The sequence below is a fragment of the Micromesistius poutassou genome (assembly GCF_964030765.1).
Source record: "Micromesistius poutassou genome assembly, chromosome: 10".
In the NCBI taxonomy this organism is placed as follows: domain Eukaryota; kingdom Metazoa; phylum Chordata; class Actinopteri; order Gadiformes; family Gadidae; genus Micromesistius; species Micromesistius poutassou.
The window spans coordinates 9,818,904-9,843,359 of NC_140280.1; the positions used below are offsets into that span (position 1 = coordinate 9,818,904).

Below are 24,456 nucleotides of genomic sequence, written 5' to 3' on the forward strand. Positions count from 1 at the left end.
TTTAGTCGACCCTAGCTTGCTTCTTCCGGCTGAGTTCATCCGGTGGGGCAAGAGGGGCTCTAGCCCCACCAGCCCAATGTAATGTGTATTGGGCTTGAAAATTTGAAATGCGCATGCTCAGAGTGTTTCTCTGTTGAAGTGGACGGAGATTCTTTTACTTCCTGGTGGGGCTAGCCCCACCGGCACCGCCATGGACATATATGGTTCGTTCCACTATAGCGTAATGTGTGTGGCGCGCGTGATGAGTCATGACTCGAGTGACCTAGTCCTCACCTCACGTATTCAGAATTTTATTAAAAGGTTTTATTATTGAGCTATTGACGTTTAATACGTAACAGTGCTTGTGTACATTTTTATTGGTTATTGAACTGTTAACCCGCGAACTTGGGTTCAATATGTGTACGAAAGACTCCCTTTGTTTACGTGACGTTGCCTAGCAACGCTGCGCATGTGCAGCCTTTATCCACTTCGTTCTGAGTTGGAGATTAGCACGTTTAAGTTCAAATAGTAATTAAAGTAGTTTGTTACTATACAAGTTAAGCGCCTGTAACATCAGTGTTAAATGCGTATGTGCCGGTTGGTGTGCGTACTTTATGAAAGTGTTTATCGGTTCGCAGACGTAATGAGCGACGTTGCAGTGGTCTACATGTAATGCGCACGTTCTATTGTTTACAATTAGCATGCTAAGCGGAGTTAGCTTTATTCACGTCTTATGTTGCCTTACTATGTCATATGGATGCGATTCATGTTGCTTAGCGTAATGCCCCATCCACCGCTTGCTTTGCATGTCCCGCAAACCAACCAGTGGAAGTCAGGGGAGGGCGAAATAGTTTCTGAAGCACCACGCTGCTGCGATGAGGTGGATTTGTTTATCGGCGTTACCATGGCGATCATGACGGTACTGAGCATAAAGTAAAAAGTAGATGAGACGATAGAGGGTTTAGAAAGGGGGTTAAAAGGATTTTTATTTCAGTTATCCTATTTTTGCACCGAAAATATTTGAAAACCATGAAAGTTTAAAAAGTAAAAAATAATGACCGCTACACAAGCAAAGTTTCACAGCGCCCCCTAGGTTCTATGAACGCCCCCGTTGAGAAACCCTGAGGTAGATCATCTGTTGGAGCACAGATTTGAGACCCTTAGTCTGGAGGAAAAATTAGAGGTAAAACGCCTTGGTCCCCACCATCCAAGGGATTTTGGCATTAGCCAAACCGCTGGCAAAAACATCCGTGCATTTAATGTGGAGTTAAAAAAAATATATATATATATATATATATATTAATATTAATTATAAAAAAAATAATAATAATAAAAAATATTAGCCTAGCCCCACCTGTTTTTTACATGTAGAAACGCCACTGATAACTAGGGGTGCGCATAACTGGTACGCAAGTACGCATGCGCGCCCATAATCAGCGATGCGCAACTTGTGCCACTACAGCGCCTTTGCGTAACTCACCGTCAGGTCATCAAAACAAAACTACACGTGTATCTTGTACTACTTCTGCGTCTCCGAAGCCGAAGCGCTGTGTGCACCGCGCGCACACTGGAGAACTGCGCAAAATCAGCTGATCGCAATATCCGTCACTGTGAGACAACCTATCGCTCCGTGGCAGTGACGGACTGGACCCCCCCCGTCAACAATCCTGCCCGACCGCAACCAAACACTCTCCCCCCCCTTATCATTAATTAACTAATTAATCGCCTTTATTATTATCAAAACGACGCTACGTGTGGAGTGCGTACCGAACACCATCTCCCATGGTACTCAAATGAGTAACTCACTAAAAAAAGTTATGTGCACCCCTGATAATAACCGACAGTATAATGAGCGAGAAACAAGTTTGCTATCTTCACAATAAAAAAATCTTTGGCCAAATGACTCCACGTTCCACGTTCCATGTTCCACGACCACCAATCGCTATCAAGATATACCACAGCGCGCGTTTTTTTCCCCATCGTTCCAGTCCTGGAGTGGACTGCTCAGTCGTAACTGACCAGTTTATGGGTTAATAAATGTGCCATTTTTACTATAAGAAAATGTTGTCTTTTCCCTTTATTTTCTTCTGGGAGTACACCAGAATGCTTAATTTACATGTTAAAATAGCAAAATTTGGCTGGCGGGGATGCCCCCAGACCCCCCTACAACGGTTTCGTTTCTCACCTTTTTCAACCCTTATGAGTGTACAGGTATGGCAATAAACCAATGAGTGGCATCTCCCATCCCCTTTAAGAGCCAGCGCATTTTGACTTGAGTTGATTTTTGACAGCCCGTTTGCAGTTTCCGCTGAGACAGATGCATGACCACATGAATTTAAAACTTCAAACGCCTCAGTTTATGGCCAAATAATAGGCATAATTAACACATGGAATAGCGTTTTCTTCTCCAACTTCAGAAACACTGATTCGTCATGTAAATTGCGGCAAAGACAACTTAAAACATATGCGGACGCGGTCCTCGATGGCCGCAACTGTGGGTCTATTTAATGATATGCGGCAATACATTAACAAACATTGTTTGTTACCAGTATTGTATACATTATCGTGTTTAATTTGCGTGTGTTTAGACAGATGGGCGCGCACACACACGCGCACACCAAGCATCACCCGCATTCATTCATTCTTTTAAACACTCACTCGCGGTAAAACTATGTTTTCTCACGATCAAATACTCATCAATCCTAAAAGTAATGGGCTTGTACACGATGTCTGGGTCAAGAACATATGTGTTTGCTGTACGGTGTTTGCAGATGCATTGATTTAAAAGTAGCCTACAACTTACCGCTGTATCAGCTGTTCTTTCCCAAATCATTTAACCAATCATTTACCCTAAAACTAGTTGACCTGCCGGGCGGGACGATCAGTACTTCCCCACATAAAGAGCTTAGTTCTGATTGGATCGCTTCCCAAATCGTCCCGCTTACATTTTCGTCTCGTTTTTAGACCCCCCCCACCCCAATGTTTTCTCAATGGATCTCCACGAATCACACAAGTGGCCAATTTTGTTTAAAAAACGGCGAAAGGTGACTAGTTTGCATGCCTACGTGCATTGGCCGGCCCAAACGGCCCACGGGAGGCCAAACGGCCCACGAGAGGCCGCGGCCCTTCTGGCATCTGCCCAAATGCCAGACCGTCCAGTCCGTCACTGCCTACGTGTGTGTAAGCGTAGGCTATGTTGTAGTTCCGACCTGCCATAGCACGTCAAAATAGCAACAACAACTGCGCTATCCGCTATAGACCATGTATTTTTCGGTCAGTGGCGCAATTGCATTGGCGCATTTTTTAGATCACTAAAATAGCACCAAGTATAATTTGCGCCGGAACACGCCCCTGCTTTTCGCCGACACGCCTCTCCAGGCGCTGGTTGCTGCGGGGGAAAATCAGCTTTGCGCCGGGTGCAAACTAGCAACTACACATGCGTCGATGTAGAAAGTCAATTGCACCGGGCGCAAGATAGGGCCCTTCTTCTGTTTGGCGCACATGGCTAATTTGCATACGCGCACAGGACTGGCTGGCTCCGCTTGGCAAAAAATAGAACATATTTGTGAATACATGTTTACAATTCTGAATACTGGACATGGTGAGCTTAAACACATTTAAATGACCATTAGTGACAATAAAAAATTATAATAATATATATATATATATATATATATTATTTTTTGACGAAATTTGAGACCCCCTTCAAATTTTGCTTTTGAGGCTTTCAGGGGGTCTCATGGGTTAATGGGGGGGTGCGTATTTCGCACACTGATTCCATACCTTGAAATATATATTTTTAATCTACAAATAAGTTAATTTAAGTTAATCATTCTCAATTAATCAATAATTTAAACTATAATGACACATCAACATCTATGACGCTTTTTTAATACATCAATCAAAAAGTATTACATAAGCGGCAGAGTCGTTCAATATATGAGTCATCAGCAGTTGCTTGGCTGCACGGCTTGGCGAAAAAAAGGAGGCAGTAATTCGGACACAATGGCTCCCTCTGGTGGAACAATAAGGAGCGCAGTATCTTGCAGTATAAATAACAAGTTTGATGTTGCAAGCGGAACAGTAAATGAAAGCTTTGGATTTCTGTACATGTATATTTGGCACACCATAGTTGGAACATGCACACTTTGAGAGAATAACATAATACTTGTTCAAATGCTGCTTCGGTGGCACAGTACAACAACTTAATGTAAACATATGCTCTAAAGGAGTTTCTTGTGGAAACAAACACACAACATGAATGTATTGCTTTAAGAAACGGTGTAAACTAAAACTAAAACAGATTTTTTTTATTTTACAATTTTATACATAAAACATACAAAAGTTTTATAATAGATAGGGAACTCCAAAATGTATATAAAAAACAACTTTACAACACAAAATAGTACCAATTTGGTCTTAAGATTAGTTTACAGAGCTGCAGAAGGTTCAGTCATAAGGAGAAGCCAAAATACGTTTTTCACACAGCAATAATAAAACATCAATGTGAAGTTAAAAAAAACCATGACCATTTCTTTAAATGGCTGCTATATTAAGATACTGGCGTCTGGAAGTGCCTTGAGCGATTTAAAATACAAACAAATGGAGGGGGTGAAAATGCACACCCCTGTTTTATTGAGTCTGAAACCTCTTGACCTTGACACTAAATTGCCATCATGATTTCATATAAATATGTCAAAACCGGCCAAGGCGACACTTAAATACACACACAAGAATTCCAGGATGGGTACATGTGAGAAAGAGAAGTCATGGTGTTGTCGGCATGGAAACAACTGATTGTCATGATCGTCGGGCCAGGAGCCCAGTACTGTGTACTGGTTCTTAAAAAAATAGTCTACGTCTAAGTGGAGTAAGCTCTTTCTTTGGTTCATCAGAACCACAGTCTCAGGGTGGGGAAGCCGCTCCCCTCCGCCGTGTGGACCCAGGGGTAGTGCCAGGCTCCCACGGCACCGCAGCAGGCAGGCGGGCAGGCAGGGGGACACTGCGTACACTGCTGACAGATGTTACGGAGCGCGAGCGGTAGTGTGACTGAGGTGGTGGGGGAGGGGGTGAGGGAGAGAGGGGTGAGTGAGAGAGGGGTGAGGTGTGAAGGAGGTGAGGGGTGAGGGGGGGAGGTGAGAGAGGGGTGAGGGAGGGGGGGAGGTGAGAGAGGGAGGAGGGGTGAGAGGTGAATGAGGTGGTGGGGGAGGGCCTGCGGGGGTGGGGGGGGGGGGTTTCACAGCTCACATCGGAGACTCCGTCAAAACCCGGAGAGAAAGTCCGGTTGCCTTGGCGATGGCCGCCGGGGAGGAGCAGGAGTGCACGTAGCCGTGGGCGTGCGTGTGCGCGTGGGCGTGCGTGTGCCGGTGGGGCCGCTTGGCGGGGGACAGTTCTGTGCGTGCGTGGTGGGCGCGGGGGGGGTCCGACGGCGAGGGGGGGAGGGGCGGGGAGTGGCGCGGCGGCGGCGGCGGCGGCGGGTGGGGCTGGCGGGGGCGGGCCGGAGAGGAGAAGGGCGAGGGGGGGGCGGACGGGGGGGGAGGAGAGTCTAGAGCGCTGCCATCGGAGGAAGCGGGGCTGGGGCAGCCTCCTCCCTGAAGGTAGCGAATGCACTTCTTCTTCCTCCTAGGAACAGTCAAGAGAGTTATCTGTGAATAGATGCGGACGTAAGAGGGGTCACCGAGGGGGTCGCTGCAGTACACACAGATAACACACAGTACTCGCTGAGTACACACACACGCACACATTACAGACACACGTGCGCACACACACACAGGTTCAACACTGGTTCAACATTGCACCACAGGTTAATCGATCGATCAAAACATCTGATTTGTTACTACATCTGTTACAACCTTTAAGTGCATTATGGGAGACTGGAATCAATGGGCGATGGGATCAATGTTACAATGGAAACAATGTCACTGAATAAAGATGATAAGTCATTTTGTCATGATGAAGTCGATCTTCAAAAAGTGCTCTCCTATGTCCTGGCTCTGTCCACATGTAGCCCGCGTCCCTTTGAGTGACATCCCTTACTCTGCCGGCGTGGGAATCACCCTACAAACACCCTAGGTATTCTGCACACGCCGAGAAAGCGGTTATCAGGTACAAAGCAGTGAGCACAATCTCATTATGGTTACCAGAGTGACATGTGACTCACTGGTTCTCACCACAAGGACGGGCGACATGGCATTATGACAGAGAGAGAGAGAGAGAGAGAGAGAGAGAGAGAGAGAGAGAGAGAGAGAGAGAGAGAGAGAGAGAGAGAGAGAGCGCAAGAGGGAGGCAGAAAGGGAGAGGGGGAGAGAGGGAGAGAGATAGAGAAAGCGAGAGAGAGAGAGAGAGAGAGAGAGAGAGAGAGAGAGAGAGAGAGAGAGACCTAGAGAGAGAGAGAGAGGCAAACGGAGAGAGAGTGAAAGAGAGGCAGAAAGGGAGAGAGGGAGAGAGATAGAGAAAGCGAGAGAGAGAGAGCGAGAGAGAGAGAGAGAGAGAGAGAGAGAGAGAGAGAGAGAGAGAGAGAGAGAGAGAGAGAGAGAGAGAGAGAGGAGACCTAGAGAGAGAGAGAGAGGCAAACGGAGAGAGAGTGAAAGAGAGGCAGAAAGGGAGAGAGGGAGAGAGGCAAAGAGAGTAAGGGAGGGAGTAAGAGAGAAAGAGAATGAGAGAGAGAGAGAGAGTGCGAGAGAGAGCGGAAGCCAGTGCAAAATAGAAAGTGTGTTTTAAATGTCAGAAGCCTTCTTGCACCACATGAATGGAGAAAGTAGAGGAAAGATGGGTATGAGAACTCCGCTCACATCGGCAGTGCGTAGGAGTGTGTGTGTGTGTTTAGTGTTCACCCTCCTGTCTCTTTTTGTTTTAATACACGCGCGCGGGCGCCGGTGGTGGTTTCCATGACGTGGTCAGACGATACGGTGTCGTTCACACCATCACTTCCTGTCAGAGTCAGAGCTTTAGTCTCCTCCTCCTTCATAACGTCCTCGATGTAACCAACATGCTACATCTTATCTGCTTTATAGTTGATGTCTTTATAGTTTATAGCATATCCCTAAATAAGCTCAATGCTTTGGTGGGCTTACTATCTTAGTAGGCTGAAGCCTGAACTTGACTTGACAAACTTGAATAAAAAGGTTTATGATAGTTTATGTATTATGAGACCAACACCTACAGTTCAAAGAACATAGTGATGGTATAAAGGTTGCAGACAGATCACAGTGTGTGTCTCTACTACGATGCTCTCGAGCTGTTCCTTGGTCAACTCCTACGCTGTACTCGTCAGGTGTGGAGTGTGGACGATGGATTGACAGGTAAACACGACGCAACATGGGACACAAAAAGAGTAAAGTATGAAGTAAAGTATGAAGTATGTACGGCCTATCACAGACTGAGAGTGCTGCTGCTAGCTAGTAAGGCTCCCACGGGTACCAAAAACATCAATTATTAGATAAACGGTAACGCAATAGATCAGATGAAGTACTCATGTCGTACGGATGTTCATTGATTCAGTCCACCTCCCTCCATCACATCGACATTGACACTCAATTGTTCTGCCTGGGACTCGAGAGATGAAGACCAGGCTTTTCCTTAGAAGACCAGCCACCTACTGCCCTGTTCAGCTAATGGTCGCTTCATTACGGGTCTCATTACGGGTTTGTAATGTGCATCCTTTGAACAGTATCCCACTGCAGGGAGACCAGAGACGTGTTGTTAGTGATGAGACATGCACACACACAGGGTCAGAGAGATGGACTGATGGACGGATGACGGGACGGGAGGAAAGGATGGGAGGAAAGGAAGGAGGTCAGAGCAACACAGCAGGGGGGGTGGTGGTGGTGGTGGTGGTGGTGATGCGCACAGGGTTTCCGGTACACACCTGCAGGGACCACACCAGTCCGTTTGTTGGTTGAGGCCGAAGCGAGCCCGGCATTTCTTAGGAGAGCCCGGGTCTGAGCGCAAGGCACAGCATGCAGAGAGAGAGACATAGAGAGACATAGAGAGACAGAGTGAGGGGGGAGAGAGAGAGAGACAGAGAGACAGAGAGAGACATAGAGGGAGCGAGTGAGGGGGGAGAGGCAGAACCAGTGACAGAGACAGAGAGAGAGCCAAAGCAGAATTGTAGAGCAAACAAAGGGTAGGGAAATAGAGAAAGAGAGAAGGTGAGCGAGGGGGAGAGAGAGAGAGAGAGAGAGAGAGAGAGAACGAGAGGAACAATTGGAAGAAAGAGAAAAGCTTTGTTTTCAGGACAAAAGCGTTGACAAAGCTATCAATCAAAAGGCGGCACTGTGTCAATCTGTTAGTGGGCAAAGGGCAGCACATGGAAACAGAGCAACGTGCAGCAGACTAACTCTGTGTTGTGAACGGGGTCTCTGGTCCGAGGAAAGAGACAGCAAGACCTCGGGCAGCCACCATGCTTTCAAACGCAGTTAGTTGAGGTTTCTAAATGTCACCTAGTATATAAATCTGAAGATTCTGTACCTTAAATCAGAGATAATGGGGGGGGGGCATTTACAGGCACAATTGGTGACACAAGTAAATTTAACCTTTTCATAGTTCAATGTGTCACAGCCCCTGCTGAGCTGTTGGCAGGGCACTCAAATCAACGGCCACCTTTGAACCTTTTTAGTACATTATTGGACTTGTAACTATTTTGACCTTCAACATAAACAACCAGGTGGTTTGGAATGGAAAAATGCCACTAGTACTGCAATTAAGGTCCCTCTGCAAAAGGGACGTGGAAGCTGTTGGATTCTGATTCTGTTTCTTGGATTCAAAAATGAGGAGGAAGAGAAAAACGAAGATGAGACATAGGAAGAGAGAGATTTTATACCTGTATTGGAGTCCTGTTGCTTCTCCCTTTTTCTTCTCTTCTTCTTGCCCTGTTGGAAGAAAGCAGACAGAACGGCCTGCATCAGACCTCCACAGAGACAACGTACCACACCCAAACACAAGTACTTGTTAAGAAGGAAAAGGCAGCCAACACCACAACGCTTAAACCACCAGTCACCACCAGTCAACCTCATTCAACCTGGATCTGTCCTATCAGACATCCCTCCCTGAAATCCAATACAGGTGTACCTCTAAAGGTACTCATACCACCACATCCACCCTGAAATAACAGGGCAGGGCGACTTTTAAAGGGAGTGAAATGAGAAAACCTCTTCTATCAAAGGTTGAAATATTGATATTAACCCAGTACATAGTACTTTAGCCATTCAAAAATGATAAAGCTGAGCTGAGAAGATGTGAACCAAAATAAGAACATTAGTTCTAATAAGAGTACACAGTAGTACATCCAATAAAAGGTTCCCTCTCCTCAACATGACCTTTTATTTATTAATCCTCTCTCTCTCTTAACTTATATGATAACAGTCCTGTAGTTTCTGCTGTGAAACTCAAATTTCCTGTGTGGTGTTATAAAGTATGTATCGCATCTCATGTGTCATCCAGCCATGGAGTGTGATGTAAACAACACCAGCAGGTAGGCGCTGACGTAGGAGAGGGAAGATGAGGGCTCCGCTTCTTGTGTCTGCAGAGGAGGAAGTGGGTAAAGATAACTGACTCCTACGCCACAATATTTATACCCTGCCATGGCTGCGCTGTCTCTGTGGTTGAGATCTCTCTCTTGCAACTGCAGCCTTCTGCGTCGCTGGGCATGTGTGTGTGTGTGTGTGTGTGTGTGTGTGAGTGAGTGTGGGAACGAGAGGTGGAAACCTCCACCTGTATAGAGGTATTGCAGATATACGTGTGTGGGTGTGAGCCGTCTATGTCACTCGAAGCGGGGGATGGATGGGGAGGTGTATGTGTGTGTGTGTGTTTGTGTGTGTGTGTGTGTGTGTGTGTGCATGTGTGTGTGTTTATTAGTATGTGTGTGTGTGTGTGTGTGTGTGTGTGTGTGTGTATGTGTTGGTGTGTGTTTGTTAATGTGGAAGTGTGTGTCGGTGGTGTATGAATGACGCATTCTTTGCTTAGATTAACCAAGATTATCAGCGCTTTGAAGACCTACCCACAGACACACACACACACACACACTCTAAAACAGACAGCCAAAACATGCACAGGTGTAACCTGTACAATATGCATCCCTTTGAAAATTATTTTCTGCGTTAAAGATCCAAAAATGTGGAGACAATTCAGGGGTGTCTCACAGGGGTGGCTCTTATTTTGAAAGAGTTATCAATGATAAAGCCGCCAGCACCTTGCAGCAGCATGTCATGTGATGCATATGTTTACGTGATTCTTAACACAGACGTTCATAACAAGCAGAGGCTCGCTCTGTTTCCCAGACAGGGCATTTAAAAGTCATCTTCCTGATACCTAAATGCAGATTAAGCAAAGACAGAAAAATCCAGGAAAAAGAGATGAAGAAACCCCCCCCGCCACCCCCCCGAAAAGTAGAGTAGGCTCTCCACCTGGAGAGACGCGGCCCAGCCATGCCTCCCTGCGGGGGTTAGTAGAACGGGGAGATCAACCAAACATGTAAGAGAAGAGTGTTGTGTAGCGGCCGTACGCCGGCAGCCTTAAGCTAAGCTCCTCAGACGTGTCTTTAGCACATGCACACGCTGGGCCTCCGCATCACCCACCCCCGCCCCGCTAGACCCGGCCCGGGTCCAGGGACAGGCGGAGAGACACACCCGACGCACAGGCGCGTAAAAGAACCCAAACAGCCCAGAAGCTTCCGTGAGCACTAGATTCCCACAAGACCCCTTCCCCTACCCGCCATTCATCGTGCATCTCTCCGCAGCCCTCACCCCCCCCCCCCATTCAAACATGCAAGATGCCCAGAGGTAGAAATCAGCCGTGAAGACGATTCCCTACCCAATCTTTAGTGTTTCCCCCAGCGCCCCCGCTACGGCCTGCCTCCTGCAAGAACGCAACAGCAAACTGACAAGTCAGAGGCACCAAACTGACAAGTCAGAGGCACACAGCAAAAAAAAAAATAGAAAAAGAAAAAAAGGGCATTCTGGGAGATGAAAAAAAAGGGGCGGCCTTCGGCCTGTGCCTTACCGACCTATCAAAACACAGAGTTCAAACGCTAAATGACTGGTTGGCTTTAATCCGGTTCCCAGACGAGTTCTGTTCAGTTATTACATTTCATAGGGACACGAGGAGCCCCGCCAAGCACAGAGACTCATACAAAAGCTAATCCGAGGTTTACACACACACTGAGTTACAGTTACATTACAGGTCCTGACCTCACAGAAGACACAACATACATCACCGTTCTCATGACACGCCAGGCTCTGGCACAGTGCAACTCAACAACTACATGTTTACTTCATTACTGCATATCGCGTGGCCCCTTTTAGAGGGTGTCACCCCGCCCCCCCCCCCCTCCACCCCCCCCCCCCCCACTAACCTCCCACAACACAATGGATCCATCAATGAAGTGACTGGGCCCCTAGCTAAGCATAATCATAGAGAGGAGCTCCGTCTATGGGAGTGCGCTGAAGAGGCTAAGCAGAGTGAGCCTCATTAGCGAGCTCCTGTGTTTATACATGACTGCTATCTAGACTAACGTTTTCCTTCTTTTGTCTCCCCCTCAGAGTCATGTGTGCAGGCTGGCACCTCTTTCTGATCTGACGGCCACCGGGGGAACGTTTTAGCCCTGTTTCCTTAGTGAGCGTAGCCACAGGTGTTGTATTGCGCTCCTCGCTCGTGTTCCCTGCTACGCTGGGGCTGGGGCTAACATGATGAGGCTTTCGAGAGCTAGGGTCCAAGAAGGCCCCCCCCAGACCATAATGATGTCATTAATAACAAGGATGCCAATCATCCCACTCCTGGAGAAGGGTCTTAACGGGGCTGACCGGTAAAAGACCCCCTATTTTATCACCGGGTATGATGCGTCACAAGCCATCGCAAGCCATGTACCCTCTAGTGACATCACAAGTGGAGGACTCCACCCAGATATCCGGATGGATCAGTCTGGGTGGGCTGCACCCACTGGTAGGCTGATCCATCCGTCACACTGCGTCTGGGGCGGGGCGGGGGGGGCCTCCACTCGTGATGTCACTACATGGTACATGGCTTGGAGTGGCTTTTCTCCATCACACCTGGGGGTTGAAATAGGGCTCCCTTTTAACCCTGGCTGCCCTGGGCCTGAGCTGCTGTCAGCGGGACGCCCAGCCAGCCCACCAGAGGAGCCCGAGGAGGGGTGGGGTGGGGGCGGGGGCAGGAGCAGGGTGGACAGGGGACTTACGTAGTTGTCCCGGGCTGACCAGCTGGGGTAGAGCTGCATGTGCAGTTGTCTTTCTTTCCTGGCAAGCTCGTAGTACTTGGCCTGCTCATCGCGGGTCAGCGCATGCCACTGGAGACGCACGGGACACGCACACACACACACACACACACACACACACACACACGCACACACACACACACGCACACACACACACATCATCATTACATTTGAAATGACAGAGTGTAGAGTGTAAGCCTTGATGTAGTCCATAGAGAATTTGCAAGATTTCAACAGATTTGACAGGATGATTGCATGATTGCATACGTGTATGTGTGTTTGTGTGTATGTGCATGTGTATGTGTGCGTGCGTGTGTGCGTGTGTGTGTGTGTGCGTGAAACCCCCTTACCCTCCTCCCCAGGATCTGGTTAATGGCGGCGCTCTCCTTTAGTGTGCACTCGGCGATGACCTTTGCCCTCATCTCCTTCATGTAGAGCATGAAGGCGTTCAGGGGCTTCTTAATGACCGGCTTCTTGGGCTCCTTCTCCCTCTTGGCCTCGCCCTGGGGCTTCCTGAGGGACCAGGGGAGATACCGTCAGAGGAGATACCATCAGGGGAGATACCGTCAGGGGAGATACCGTTAGAGGAGATACCGTCAGTGGAGATACCACCAGAGGAGATACCGTCAGGGGAGATACCGCCAGAGGAGATACCATCAGAGGAGATACAATCAGAAGAGAGAAGAAGAGAAGGGGAGAGGAGAGAGATGGAATGCCTTCCTAACGCACCAGAGGAGATTCCATCAGAGGAGAGAAGGAGAGAGGAGGAGAGGAAGGAAAAGGAGAGAGGAGGAGAGGAAAGGAGAGTTAGAGAGAGATGGAATGCCTTCCTGAGGATACAGAGGAGATAGCATCAGAGGAGAGGAGGAGAGAGGAGGAGGGAGAGAGGAGGAGAGGAGAGGAGCGAGAGAGAGGGAAAGCAAAAGCTTTGAAAAAGACATGAGAAGAGATGAAAGAAAGAGATTAGCAGTGATGGGGCTGTACTCACGCGTACATGCCCCTGTCATAATGGTCATGCTCCTGTTTGGCTGAGGGGGGCACAATGGCTGGGTGGGGAATCCCTGTGGGGTGCATCCCCGATGGACCCAGCATCAGAGAATGAGGGAACCTGGAGGAAGACAGAGAGAGAGAGGAAAGGAGAGAGAGAGGAAAGAAGAGAGAGAGGAAAAAAGAACGGAAAGGAGAGAGAGAGGAAAGGAGAGAAAGAGAGACAGAGAAAGATAAGAGGGAAATTTGCAAAAGAGAGAGAGCGAGAGAGAGCGAGAGAGAGGATGAAAAATAAACATAGTTAGCTCAAAGTCCCAAGTCGCTTGTTTGTGGCTGCAAGCGACATCAGACACAAGCGCATGAAGCGGGTCACATGGTGGGTTCTTGGGGCAAAGCGGTAAGCCTGGAAGCGGGCCGCTGGGCCGCGAGGTCAGGGACTTTAATGTACTGCGGCGAGCTGCTGGGTGGAGATCAAGCTCTGGTCAGAGGGCAAGAGAGTAAAGAAACAAAGAGAGAGAGAGAGAGAGAGGGAGAGAGTGAGAGAGAGAGAGAGAGAGAGAGAGAGAGAGGTTTCCAGCCGGTCAACAGAAAGCATCTGTACCCAATTTGCCTCCAACCCTCCGTTTGATTATAAGCTCTCCTTGGGTAGTCGTGCGCTGGGCGCAGGCTCAAGGACCCGGAACCGGAGGCCCGCATGGCTGGGCTGCAGCTAAGCCTCTCCGTTTACTGTATTTATAGTAACCTGCTCTTGCTCCGCACGTGAGGCAACCTTCACTGGGCTGTGCGTTCAGCTGCCTCTCAACTCAGGCCCATTATGATGCAGGCACGTGCAGCTGTAATCTGTAAACCTTCATTGTTATCCTCACTTGCCGATGAAATAAATGTATGCAAACTCAATGCAACGTAGAGGCGTGTTATTGACACTAGAGGGCGACCTAGCCTCGAAGGAAGGGAAACATCACGAGCATCTTACTAGCAGGCTTCCCAAGTGAAGAAGGTTAATGCCATTTCTCTGCTTAAGAGCGCGAGAAACCCCCCAAATCCCTTCCCGTATCCTAGAGTCATTTGAATCCCTGCAGTCCAGCCCGAAGTAGTGGATGAAGCCCGTATTGAATGTCTTTTAAACTGGATCCACATCCACCCGGTTCAGTTGGGTTTGGAGTTGGCGGGCGGCCATGTTGGTTATCAGGTTTCTCTGCCAGAGCACACGGTGGTGTGCTGACGGAGGTAGAGAGAGCGGGGACAGATGTGAACCGTGGGAGGCCTTTGTGGCGGTTTTTGCATCTTTTTCTCAGTCTCTTCCCAGAAATGAATAAAAAAAAAAACTCCAACAAAAGAAACCTGCACTTTATGTAATTTTCTGCATTTGCTTTGATGTGCAGACAAATAATTAACTACCAGCAAATGATGTTTGTTGCTGTTTGAGATTTGGTCTTTACACGGTGACGACAGTCCTGTCGGAGAGACATAATAAATCTCTCTCCACTAATATAAAAACATCTAAATCAAAAACAAATAAAATGATTGGTTTAAAGTGTTTGCTTGAATGTAAACACATTGAGCTTACAGTCGTTTAGGCGACATGGAATATGTACCATCCCTCAAAGGAAAAGGAATATATTTAGGGCTGTCCTCTTATATTGTCGATCACTGTACTATGCTCGGTCTCGTCCTACGCAACACAATGTTTATATAAAAACACACAAATTACCACCAAACGCGCTTCTCAGAGTTCTGGTGTCTACAAGCGTAACTGTTTGTTTGTTATTGTGCGTGATCACCGTCTCTTTGTTTACAGAATGGAAATACAGAAAGGATTCATATTGTAGACAACCACACACACACACACACACACACACACACACATACACACACACACAGATTTGAGTCTAGTTCCGAACAACAACACAGCTACTTCTTAAACAGAGTGAAAACCCAGGGATCATCCTAAAGAATGAATGCGCGGTGTGAGGTCATCTGTGTTGGTGTGTATCTGCGCTCCTGTCTGTGTGTGTGTCCGGAATGCGTGTGGCTATGCGACACACAACATGGAGCATGGAGCCAGCGGCAGCAGGATCCTGGGGGCCTCTCTGTGCAGCAGCAGCAGCGGCGGCAGACTGTGCACACAGTAGCTGGTGGACGGGGACTCCTCTGCTTTAGAGGCACACCAAACAGGCCGGCATGTGCCTCACAGCTGTCACACTGAGGCCGTCACCGAGGCTTCAACTCCCAGGGTTTGACCCAAAGCAAGACTAACAACAGCAGCGAGCGCACGACGCTCGTTTGGTATAATGAAACAAAACATAGACGACAACAAAGAACAAAAATGACAACATTGGCAGGTCATTCCATTTGAAATGCGCAGTAAGCAGGGGAGGGAAGGGGAGAGGGTGGGAGAGGGTGGGAGAGGGGAGGAGAGAGAGTCTTTTTCCGCGCCAAGCGTGAAAGCCTTGTGGAGCCGTGGCCCACCCCCTGGTTGGGCCGGGCCGGGGGGTACGGTCACCGGGCCGGGCCAGGGGGGGGGGGGGGGTACAGTACCCGGGCTGGAAGGGGTTTACGGTACCTGGGCTGGGCCGGGGAGGGGGGGGGAGGGGGGGGGGGGGGTACGGTACCCGGGCTTGGAGGGGGTTACGGTACCTGGGGTAGGAGGAGGAGGCTGACAGGCTGCTGGAGTAGGTCTGCCTGAAGCCACAGGAAGGCAGGCCAGGGTAGACCGGCTGGCCCTGCCTGCCACCACACAGCCGAGGGGGGAGGAAAGAGGGAGGAGTGGGGGAGGTGGGTGAGGAAGGTGGGAGGTAGGGGATGGAAGGGGTACACAGCCAGGGTTGGTACATTTCTGTCACTTCGTGGGCCCTGGGTCCCTTTTTGTGGCGACTTATTTCACTTCTGCCACTGACACTTGGAACCTAACAAGAGTCTGACCAAATCTGAACATGCTTGTTTTCAACAGGATGAGAGCGAGGTCTATATGACACACAGACTACCATTACATATGATTTAGGTTCAGTTTCAACCAAATGGTGGTGGGAGTCATGGAGATTGGTCAGTGGTATGTAGGAATGTCTTGACGGATCTCTGTGTTGTCCACCAGGGATGGTTAGCCAACACGTCAGACATCACCGTAAACAACTATTGTTTCCTTCAATCTTTCATGTTTCTCTACACAGAGCTCAGAAACGGCCACCGTCAACTCCATCTTAGAGTCACTGCACAGAGACACACACACACACACACACACACACACACAAACACAAACACACACACACACACACACACACACACACACACACACACACACACACACACACACACACACAGTGTAGTGGGTGATAGGGTGTGCAAACAGAGGTCTTTGATATGTTGAAGACATCTGCCTGACCACCACACTCACAGCTGCTTCTGATTATTTTACACTGATACACACACACACACACACACACACACACACACACACACACACACACACACACACACACACACACACACACACACACAATTTTACTTTAATTCACCTGACCCTGCTATACAAATCACTTGCGCAACACATAAGCTCCACACATACGTCAACAACAATACACAATTCAATTTTATTTCAATTCAGCAGATTTTAGCAAGGAAATTGTTCATTGATATTGAAATGATACAAACGTAAGGACAACCTAGAGACATTTAACACTAAAGTTAGGACAATAGAGAAACTTAGAGACATCTAAAGCTAAAGTAAGGACAATAGAGAAACCTAGAGACATCTAAAGTTAAAGTAAGGACAATAGAGAAACCTAGAAACATTTAACACTTAAGTTAGGACAACACAGAGAAACCTAGAGACATCTAACACTTAAGTTAGGACAACATAGAGAAACCTAGAAACATCTAACACTTAAGTTAGGACAACATAGAGAAACCTAGAGACATCTAACACTTAAGTTAGGACAACATAGAGAAACTTAGAGAAATCTAAAGCTAAAGTAAGGACAATAAAGAAACCTAGAGACATCTAAAGCTAAAGTAAGGACAACAGAGAAACCTTAAAGACGTCTAAACATCGTAACCCCCCCATCTCCCAGATACCCCTTCTTCCCCTGCAGCCAGCCGCGACGGAGGGCAGGAGCCCAGGAACCATGGGGTCCTCTCTGTAAGACCTCATTCATGTGTTAATCCCCAAATAGACCAGCAGTGGACCATCCAGACGCGGGGAGGCAACCAAACCTTCACCATACCGTCACTCATGCTCGTATGCTTGTATGTGTTCTTGTATCTCTTAATAAACTTGCCCTGAATGTCCGCGTGTGTTGGGAATGCGGAAAATGTGAACGTGTCAATCACCGACAGCATGGGGATACAAATCAAATAAAACGGATGGCTTCTTCTGATGCCAGGCTCATCATCGCATTCCAGCCAAAGTGTGTCTATCAAGTACTTGATGGCTACATACATTTGTTTTAGTAGCCCTTTTCCCCTGGCCTCTGGCCACCGGCCTGTCCAGAGAGACAGCTCGCCGAGGGGAGAATGGTTTAGGCTTATCTTATCTTGAAGACATCAGTGGCAGTCTAATTATGTGGTCGTAAAGATAATGTCTGACTGCCTTCTCCCCCCCCACCCCAGTTTGTATTCCTCTGCTTTTCATGAAAGGGAAGGGTGTGTTTCATCATCTGCACTCCAATTATAGAGCTACACGCTAGACTGTAGGAAGTCACAGACACAACGCTGGATAACGTCTCCCAAGTCCTCCACTCATTCTCTACATCCTTCAAAGCTAGCCACCACAGAACGGTCCAAACCCAACACAGCAACACTTCCAAACCAAGATACAACCAAACACATCGATCAGTCAACCAACCAGCCGTCAGACCACGCCAGCACGGTTTGGATCAAATATTGTGATCAGTTCCGATTTGGTTCGATTTTTTGTTCTTTAAGTTGGATATTGCAACGCTAGACACAGCAAGTCATCCAACCAAACAACTAAACATCTTACAAACCAGCCAACCATCTAACCACAACCAATCACAGAGCAACGGCTTACATACCCACAGGAGGAGGTGCGGACGTAAGCCGGGGAAGGACAGCTTTTGTCTAAACAATGGACACCACAGATTGACATTTGACTGTTCATTTGCTACTCTCCCTTCTCTCCCTCTTCCACCAGATATAGATAAACCACAAGCAGGGACGAGGCAGATAATCTGGGCTGAAGGAGATTAGTAGTTAATAAAGAGGGAATAAAAAGCCATAGGGGGAGTGATTCTGCTTGGAACATGATGAAAAACGCTCCTAACCGTCTTAACGCACAACAACGGAACATCAGCAGAGCCCAATGTCCGATAATAGGAACACTTGTACATGCTTGGAACGCATGGCGGTGTACAAACATGTGTGTGTGTGCATCTGGATGCACACAGTTCAGTGTAACAGACTCTCTCTTTCACATAGATGGGGGTTCACACTCGCACACACAGGCATGAGAAAACACACACACACACACACACACACACACACACACACACACTCTCTCTCTCACTCCAAATCTCACCATGAAATATCATGTTAGTCCTCAACTGTTATAAGAATGTATTTGTTCGCCAGTGAAACAAATCCTAATGTTGTACATAATGCATTGTGATTTGTACTGCTAGTTCCTAAAGGGCGGTCATGGTGCCACAGACCTTTATAGCGAGCTCTCAGTCCCCCAGTGAGGTATTGTGTAGAGAAACAGAGAACCCAAGTGTTTAACTTAAGCAGCAGCCCTCACTGTCCAGCTTATAATTTCTTTGTTTGGCTGATGTTGGGAATGTCTGGAAGAGGCTCATTGAATACAGATGTGGGCAAAGGGGATGAAGCGTTGTAAGTAAATGTCTCAGTAAAAACCCAGAACACCATTTTATTTCATCCGTATCTCTAGGTTTCCTCACGTCACTTCACAGTACATCAAACTTTGAAATTAACTGATAGGTAGAACCACAAAGTTGAGTTGATGTTTTGTTCACAAAAATAAAAAAATTCTCGTCCTTTTTTTCTATGATAAAAACAGCACAGAGTGAGAATATTCCCAATAGAAGAATCACTTGGCTTTTTGAAGTGATGCGTAAATGTTCCCAGAAATCTCTACACCTATTATTATAGCCTGATGTTTTCTTTCTAGTGGAAACTGGTTAATTCAAAGCCTGTTTTCCTCCCTCTTTAATCTGCTTTGGTAGGATTGAAAGTTATTGTAATGCCCTATTCTAATGTGTTTCAGTATTGGTAATTCTGTCTGTACCTTAGGTGCTGAAGTGTGGTTGAAATATCATTGGGTCACATGGCACAGATGTCAACGTTAAACAAGACGCATCGCTAATGAACACAAGACAAACCACTTACCTGTTCCATGGGAACAGGTAATGATGTGAGCAACCCTGACCACATTTATTTTGCTGAAAGGTTAGATGCTCATTAGATAACTGGCCTAGGTCAACGTGTGTGTGTGTGTGTGTGTGTGTGTGTGTGTGTGTGTGAGTGAGAGACTCACCAGCCCATCGATGGGGAGATTTGACCGACGCTGCCTGGAGGGAGGGAGTAGAAGCCTGAGAGATCCTGAGACTGAGGCCTGTGAACACCTGGAACACACACACACACACACACACACACACACACACACACACACACATGCGTAAAGGTTTAGTTTTGAATTGCTTGGAATATACATCATATATGGTATTGTAAATATCTCTCTCTCTCTCTCACTCTTTCACACACACACACACACACACACACACACACACACACACACACACACACACACACACACACACACACACACACACACACACACACACACACACACACACACACACATCCATTTGGTGTTTTGGCTCGGTGTTAACATAGCTGGTTCTGTCTCCAATCATGGAACGCTCTTGGCCCCTGAGAGTTCTGGTTCTGGTGCCCACTCAATACACTATGTCGAATCATCACCACATTTAACATTCATCTATGGCATGAGGAGCCTTCTCCACACACATGTGAATGCGTAAAGGTTTTTACTTGGAATATACATCATATATGGTATTATGAATAACAGAACCACAAACAGTCTCTCTCTCTCTCCCCCCCCCCCCCCCCTCTCTCTCTCTCCCCCCCCCTCTCTCTCTCTCCCTCTCTCTCTCTCTCTTTCTCTCTCTTTCTCTCTCTCTCTCCCTTCAAAGGAAGTCATTTGTCAGCAGGCAGCACCTACCACTTAGCGCGGCCCCGGTCCCTAACCTGTCTTTGCTGCAGAAGAATGCTGCAGATGACTGTAATTTGGCCACTGGCTCCAGGGGCCTCTCTGAAATAGGGGCACTGCCTGCCGTAAATCTAGCATGGGTGGGTATGGGGGGAGGGGGCAGGAATGCTACTGCGTCGGTTGACCTGATCGCGGCCCTCCTTGTTTCTCGCCCCACCCGCTGTCGTGGACGTGTTCCCCTCTCCTCGACCCCCCACCACCATTATGTCTGTGCTCCGTCTCAAACCCAGCTCCTCCTCAGCATCCCGTCACTCCCTCTGTCTCTCCTTTGTCTCCTCCTCCTTTTATTGTCCTCTCTTAATCCATTTCTCCTCCCTCAGCCTTCCTCCCTTGGTCTTCCTCCTCATCCCAGACACAGACACAAAGGTCCCCAAATGACCAAATGTATGAATGAATTCACTCATTCAATCAGTTTTATTACAATTGCTACAGCCTGTTTCTTTTTTTCTACAAACCGACTAGCCAACTTACTCACTCAATCACTACCTTACTAAATACCTAACTCAATAACTACCTACCTAACTCACTAACTAACCAGCTAACTAACTGACCAGCTACCTACCTACCTAACTAATTAACTACTTACCTACCTTTTTTGTCTTATCTTTTCTCGCTTCTTCAAGCGAGAAAAGTATTTTTCAAAGTATTTTTCTGTGTGATTTGATACAACGGTCAAATTAAACCTCATGTTTTCCAAATGTAGCATTACTGGAACACTCTTGTCTCATTCCCTGAAGTTATAACAATGTGTCTGGTGTGCGGCGCAAAGAAATTACTAGGGGAACATTTCTGTGACCATAATAGCTCAAATGTAATGCCGAAGTCAGAGTCATTACCATCAGTTTCTGAGGGATATGTCTGACGAAAAGAGTGTTTGAGTCAAACGAGTTTCAGTATCATAATGTATACAGGGTTTCTGTTAATTTTTGAATAAAGGTATCCAAGGGGCTATACAAATAGCTGTGTGAGAGTGGCAGTGTCTATTAAGTGAAAGTGAGAGCAATGACAACTCCTGCAGTCCGAAAGAGAATTATCCTCGAAAGACATAAAGATATTCTGTCACTGAATAAAATAAATGATAATAAAAACAAAAGTTATAATAGTTATATAAAATAAAATATTATTATTATTATTATATTCTATATATATGAACTATATATAGTTCATATATATATATATATATATATATATATATATGCATATAACTATATATATATATATATGCATATAACTTCAACATATTAACTCTTGTAGTAAGTATATGAAGTCTTGGATTGACTTGACTTATTTGAAAGAGTAAATGTATTCCTGTCTATGAGGCCTAAGTTAGGCTATGCAGGCCGGCCGGGAATTAACACGGTTTTGTTTTGGTTGACTAATTGACGTGACGATGACTCAGAATAGAACTGGGTGACTAACCCCACTAACCCCTACTAACCCCCCCTTCTCTCACAAGATTTGAGGAAATCAGTTTGGGGTAATTTTCCATTCTGCTTGGGAATAAAAAAAGTATACTAAACAATACAATTAAATACATTCATGGTACCAATCCGGGGAAAACGATGAGATAGGATCAGTCAATTCTGTTCTTGTAATCGTTTTTAACCGAACGACCAAGTGCTAGCATAAAACAGATGACAAGCTGACTTGATAAGGACACGTTCACAGCAAGGTCAGGGCTAGTTTCAGAGTTTTGAATGACGCAAGCAGGTCTCGATGTGACACGCGACGTCCTGTGTGGGCCATCATATCTACCTCAATCTCTTCTTTAAGAAGAAACCAACAGCAGCCACATTTGATGTCATGTCCGTCTGTGTTAGATTGAATCATGTCTATGACAACGTCAGTGCTACGTCAGTGCACTGACATGCACAATGGTGAACCGCTACATTTTCTTTCTTGAACATTAACAATATTACAACTACAAAGTAAAACAGTAAAATCTTCAATTCTGAATTTTCTTTCAAACAAGTTGACACATCTGAGAACCCATTTTTTTTGGGCAGGTTTGGGCAGTCGGTGATCACTAAAACATATACAAATCCAGGTGTAAATGTAGCCAAGAGGCCTTAGTGACCAGATCTGTCCAACCACATCAGGAGGTGGGACCAAATTTAAAACAAGTGTCTCTTCCCAATACGCATATGCTGGGCAGGATATGAACGGGTCTTCCTGTTTGACTTTCGCTCATCAACGTCAGCTTCCATTTACCGTGTGGGTCAAATTGTATCATCTAATTCAATGATTCTGCAAGAACAATCTCTGATATCAATCTGGACACCATTCCAATGCCAGGTGTAAATGAAATGTGCTGTTGAGTTTCAGCGATATCCCGTTGATGTGTGATTAGTGGGAATGCATGTGAAGGCCAGGTGGCTAGGATAGAGCTACTTGTAAACAGAGGGGCTTTTAAAGAGGTAAGGGCTGCCGAGCTGAAGTCAGGTGTTACTTAAAGCATGACGTCGTAGCTGAAGAGAGGGGTCGGGGATGACGTGGTTGCTATGGAGATACCATTTGTGTTCTGACGGATCCTGAGTTCTGGAGTCGTGGTCCTATGATATGGTCCTATGATATGGTCCTACGATATGGTCCTATGATATGGACCTACGATATGGTCTTATGATATGGTATATGCCTTCCTAATGTGATCAGATTAGACTGCAGCGTGAATGGATCTGGAATGTGTTCACACTGCATTTGATTCTGTGTTCAGTTGTGATCAGATAACCCAAATTAATCCCTGGTCTATTGGATCATGTTATGTTCATAGAAATGACACTAAAGCTCACAGGACAACCCAAGTGTTCTGCACACTGGATAGAAGCATTAGAGAATGGTGCTTTACCTGGGACCAAAGCTGATGTCATCCAACCAATCAACCAATCAATGAAACACAACAATGACATCGTAGATGAGGTGACTACAAGTAATAATAGAGTTGAGAGTGATAGGACTTAACGTAAGACGGTTCTGTGTGTGTGTGTGTGTGTGTGTGTGTGTGTGTCTGTGTGTGTGTAACAGTACTCTGACAGCACTGATTCATTATGTTGTGAGAAAAGTTGCATGCTACAACCAGGTGTTGCTAGTGCCGTGTATGTGTGTGTGTCTGTGTGACGTGTGTGTGCATGCGTGTAAGTGTGTGTGCGTGCGTGCGTGCCTGTGTGTGTGTGTGTGTGGTTGTGTGGAGGGTATTCTGGTGGGCCAGTCTGTCATTAGGGGCTGAGTCACTGTACTTCTATCAGCTACACACACAGTCTAGACAGGCCGGGGGAATTCCAGGGAGGGTTGGAGTCGCTGCCTCTGACTCCAAAAAACACCTTGTTCTTCTCACCTGCATCCCTTCACACTTTCAGCCCCTCATATTTGAATTGCTATGTCTCTCCCTGGCTCTTTGACCAGGTCAGAGGTCAGAGTTGCACTGTCCACCTTCTCTCCACCGTGTGTGTGTGTGTGTGTGAGTGTGTGTGTGTGCGCGTGAGTGCATGTATGTATGTGTGCGTTTGTGCCTGCGTGCAGGTGTGCGTGTATGTGTGTATGTGTGTTTGTAAGTGTGTGTGTGTGTGTGTGTGTGTGCGTGTCTGCATGCGTATGTGTGTACGCGTGCGCGCGTGTGTGTGTGTATGTGTACATGTATGTGTATGCGTGTGTGTGTGTGTGTGTGTGTGTCTGCCTGCGTACGTGTGTATGTGCATGTGTGTGTGTGTGTGTGTGTGTGTGTGTGTGTGTGTGTATACCTGTCTTCTGGCTCATGTCTGTGGGCAGGTGGGGCGGGCTGGGGCTGAAGTGGTCATTGGGGCTGTAGGGCAGCAGGGAGGAGAGCGGGTGCATGCCGTGGGACTGCTGCACCACCGACACCTTGTTGGACTGGGGAGGAGACACACAGTCAGCCACACAAACTGAACACAGGCTCAACACAAACTGAACACAGACTCTCCATCACAACCTCGGTGAGCATGCCCTTACTGGAGGTCTGGTCCTGCATTGCGTGTTTGTGTGTGCATGT

General features: G+C 47.0%; 1 protein-coding gene across 1 annotated transcript in view; it reads right to left on the bottom strand.

Annotated features, from left to right (window-relative positions):
* Window positions 1-5,101: 5,101 nt before the first annotated feature.
* tcf7 (transcription factor 7) overlaps window positions 5,102-24,456 on the bottom strand; it is a 42,194-nt gene continuing 22,839 nt past the window's right edge. Inside the window, exons 4-13 of the mRNA XM_084474781.1 lie at window positions 24,188-24,317; window positions 19,701-19,788; window positions 15,830-15,919; window positions 13,194-13,313; window positions 12,556-12,718; window positions 12,170-12,277; window positions 10,789-10,833; window positions 8,801-8,849; window positions 7,847-7,919; window positions 5,102-5,601 (exon numbers count right to left, since the gene is read on the bottom strand). Of these exons, the coding sequence (XP_084330907.1) occupies window positions 5,223-5,601; window positions 7,847-7,919; window positions 8,801-8,849; window positions 10,789-10,833; window positions 12,170-12,277; window positions 12,556-12,718; window positions 13,194-13,313; window positions 15,830-15,919; window positions 19,701-19,788; window positions 24,188-24,317 (1,245 nt within the window). The 3' untranslated portion in view covers window positions 5,102-5,222. The remainder of the gene's footprint in view (window positions 5,602-7,846; window positions 7,920-8,800; window positions 8,850-10,788; window positions 10,834-12,169; window positions 12,278-12,555; window positions 12,719-13,193; window positions 13,314-15,829; window positions 15,920-19,700; window positions 19,789-24,187; window positions 24,318-24,456) is intronic.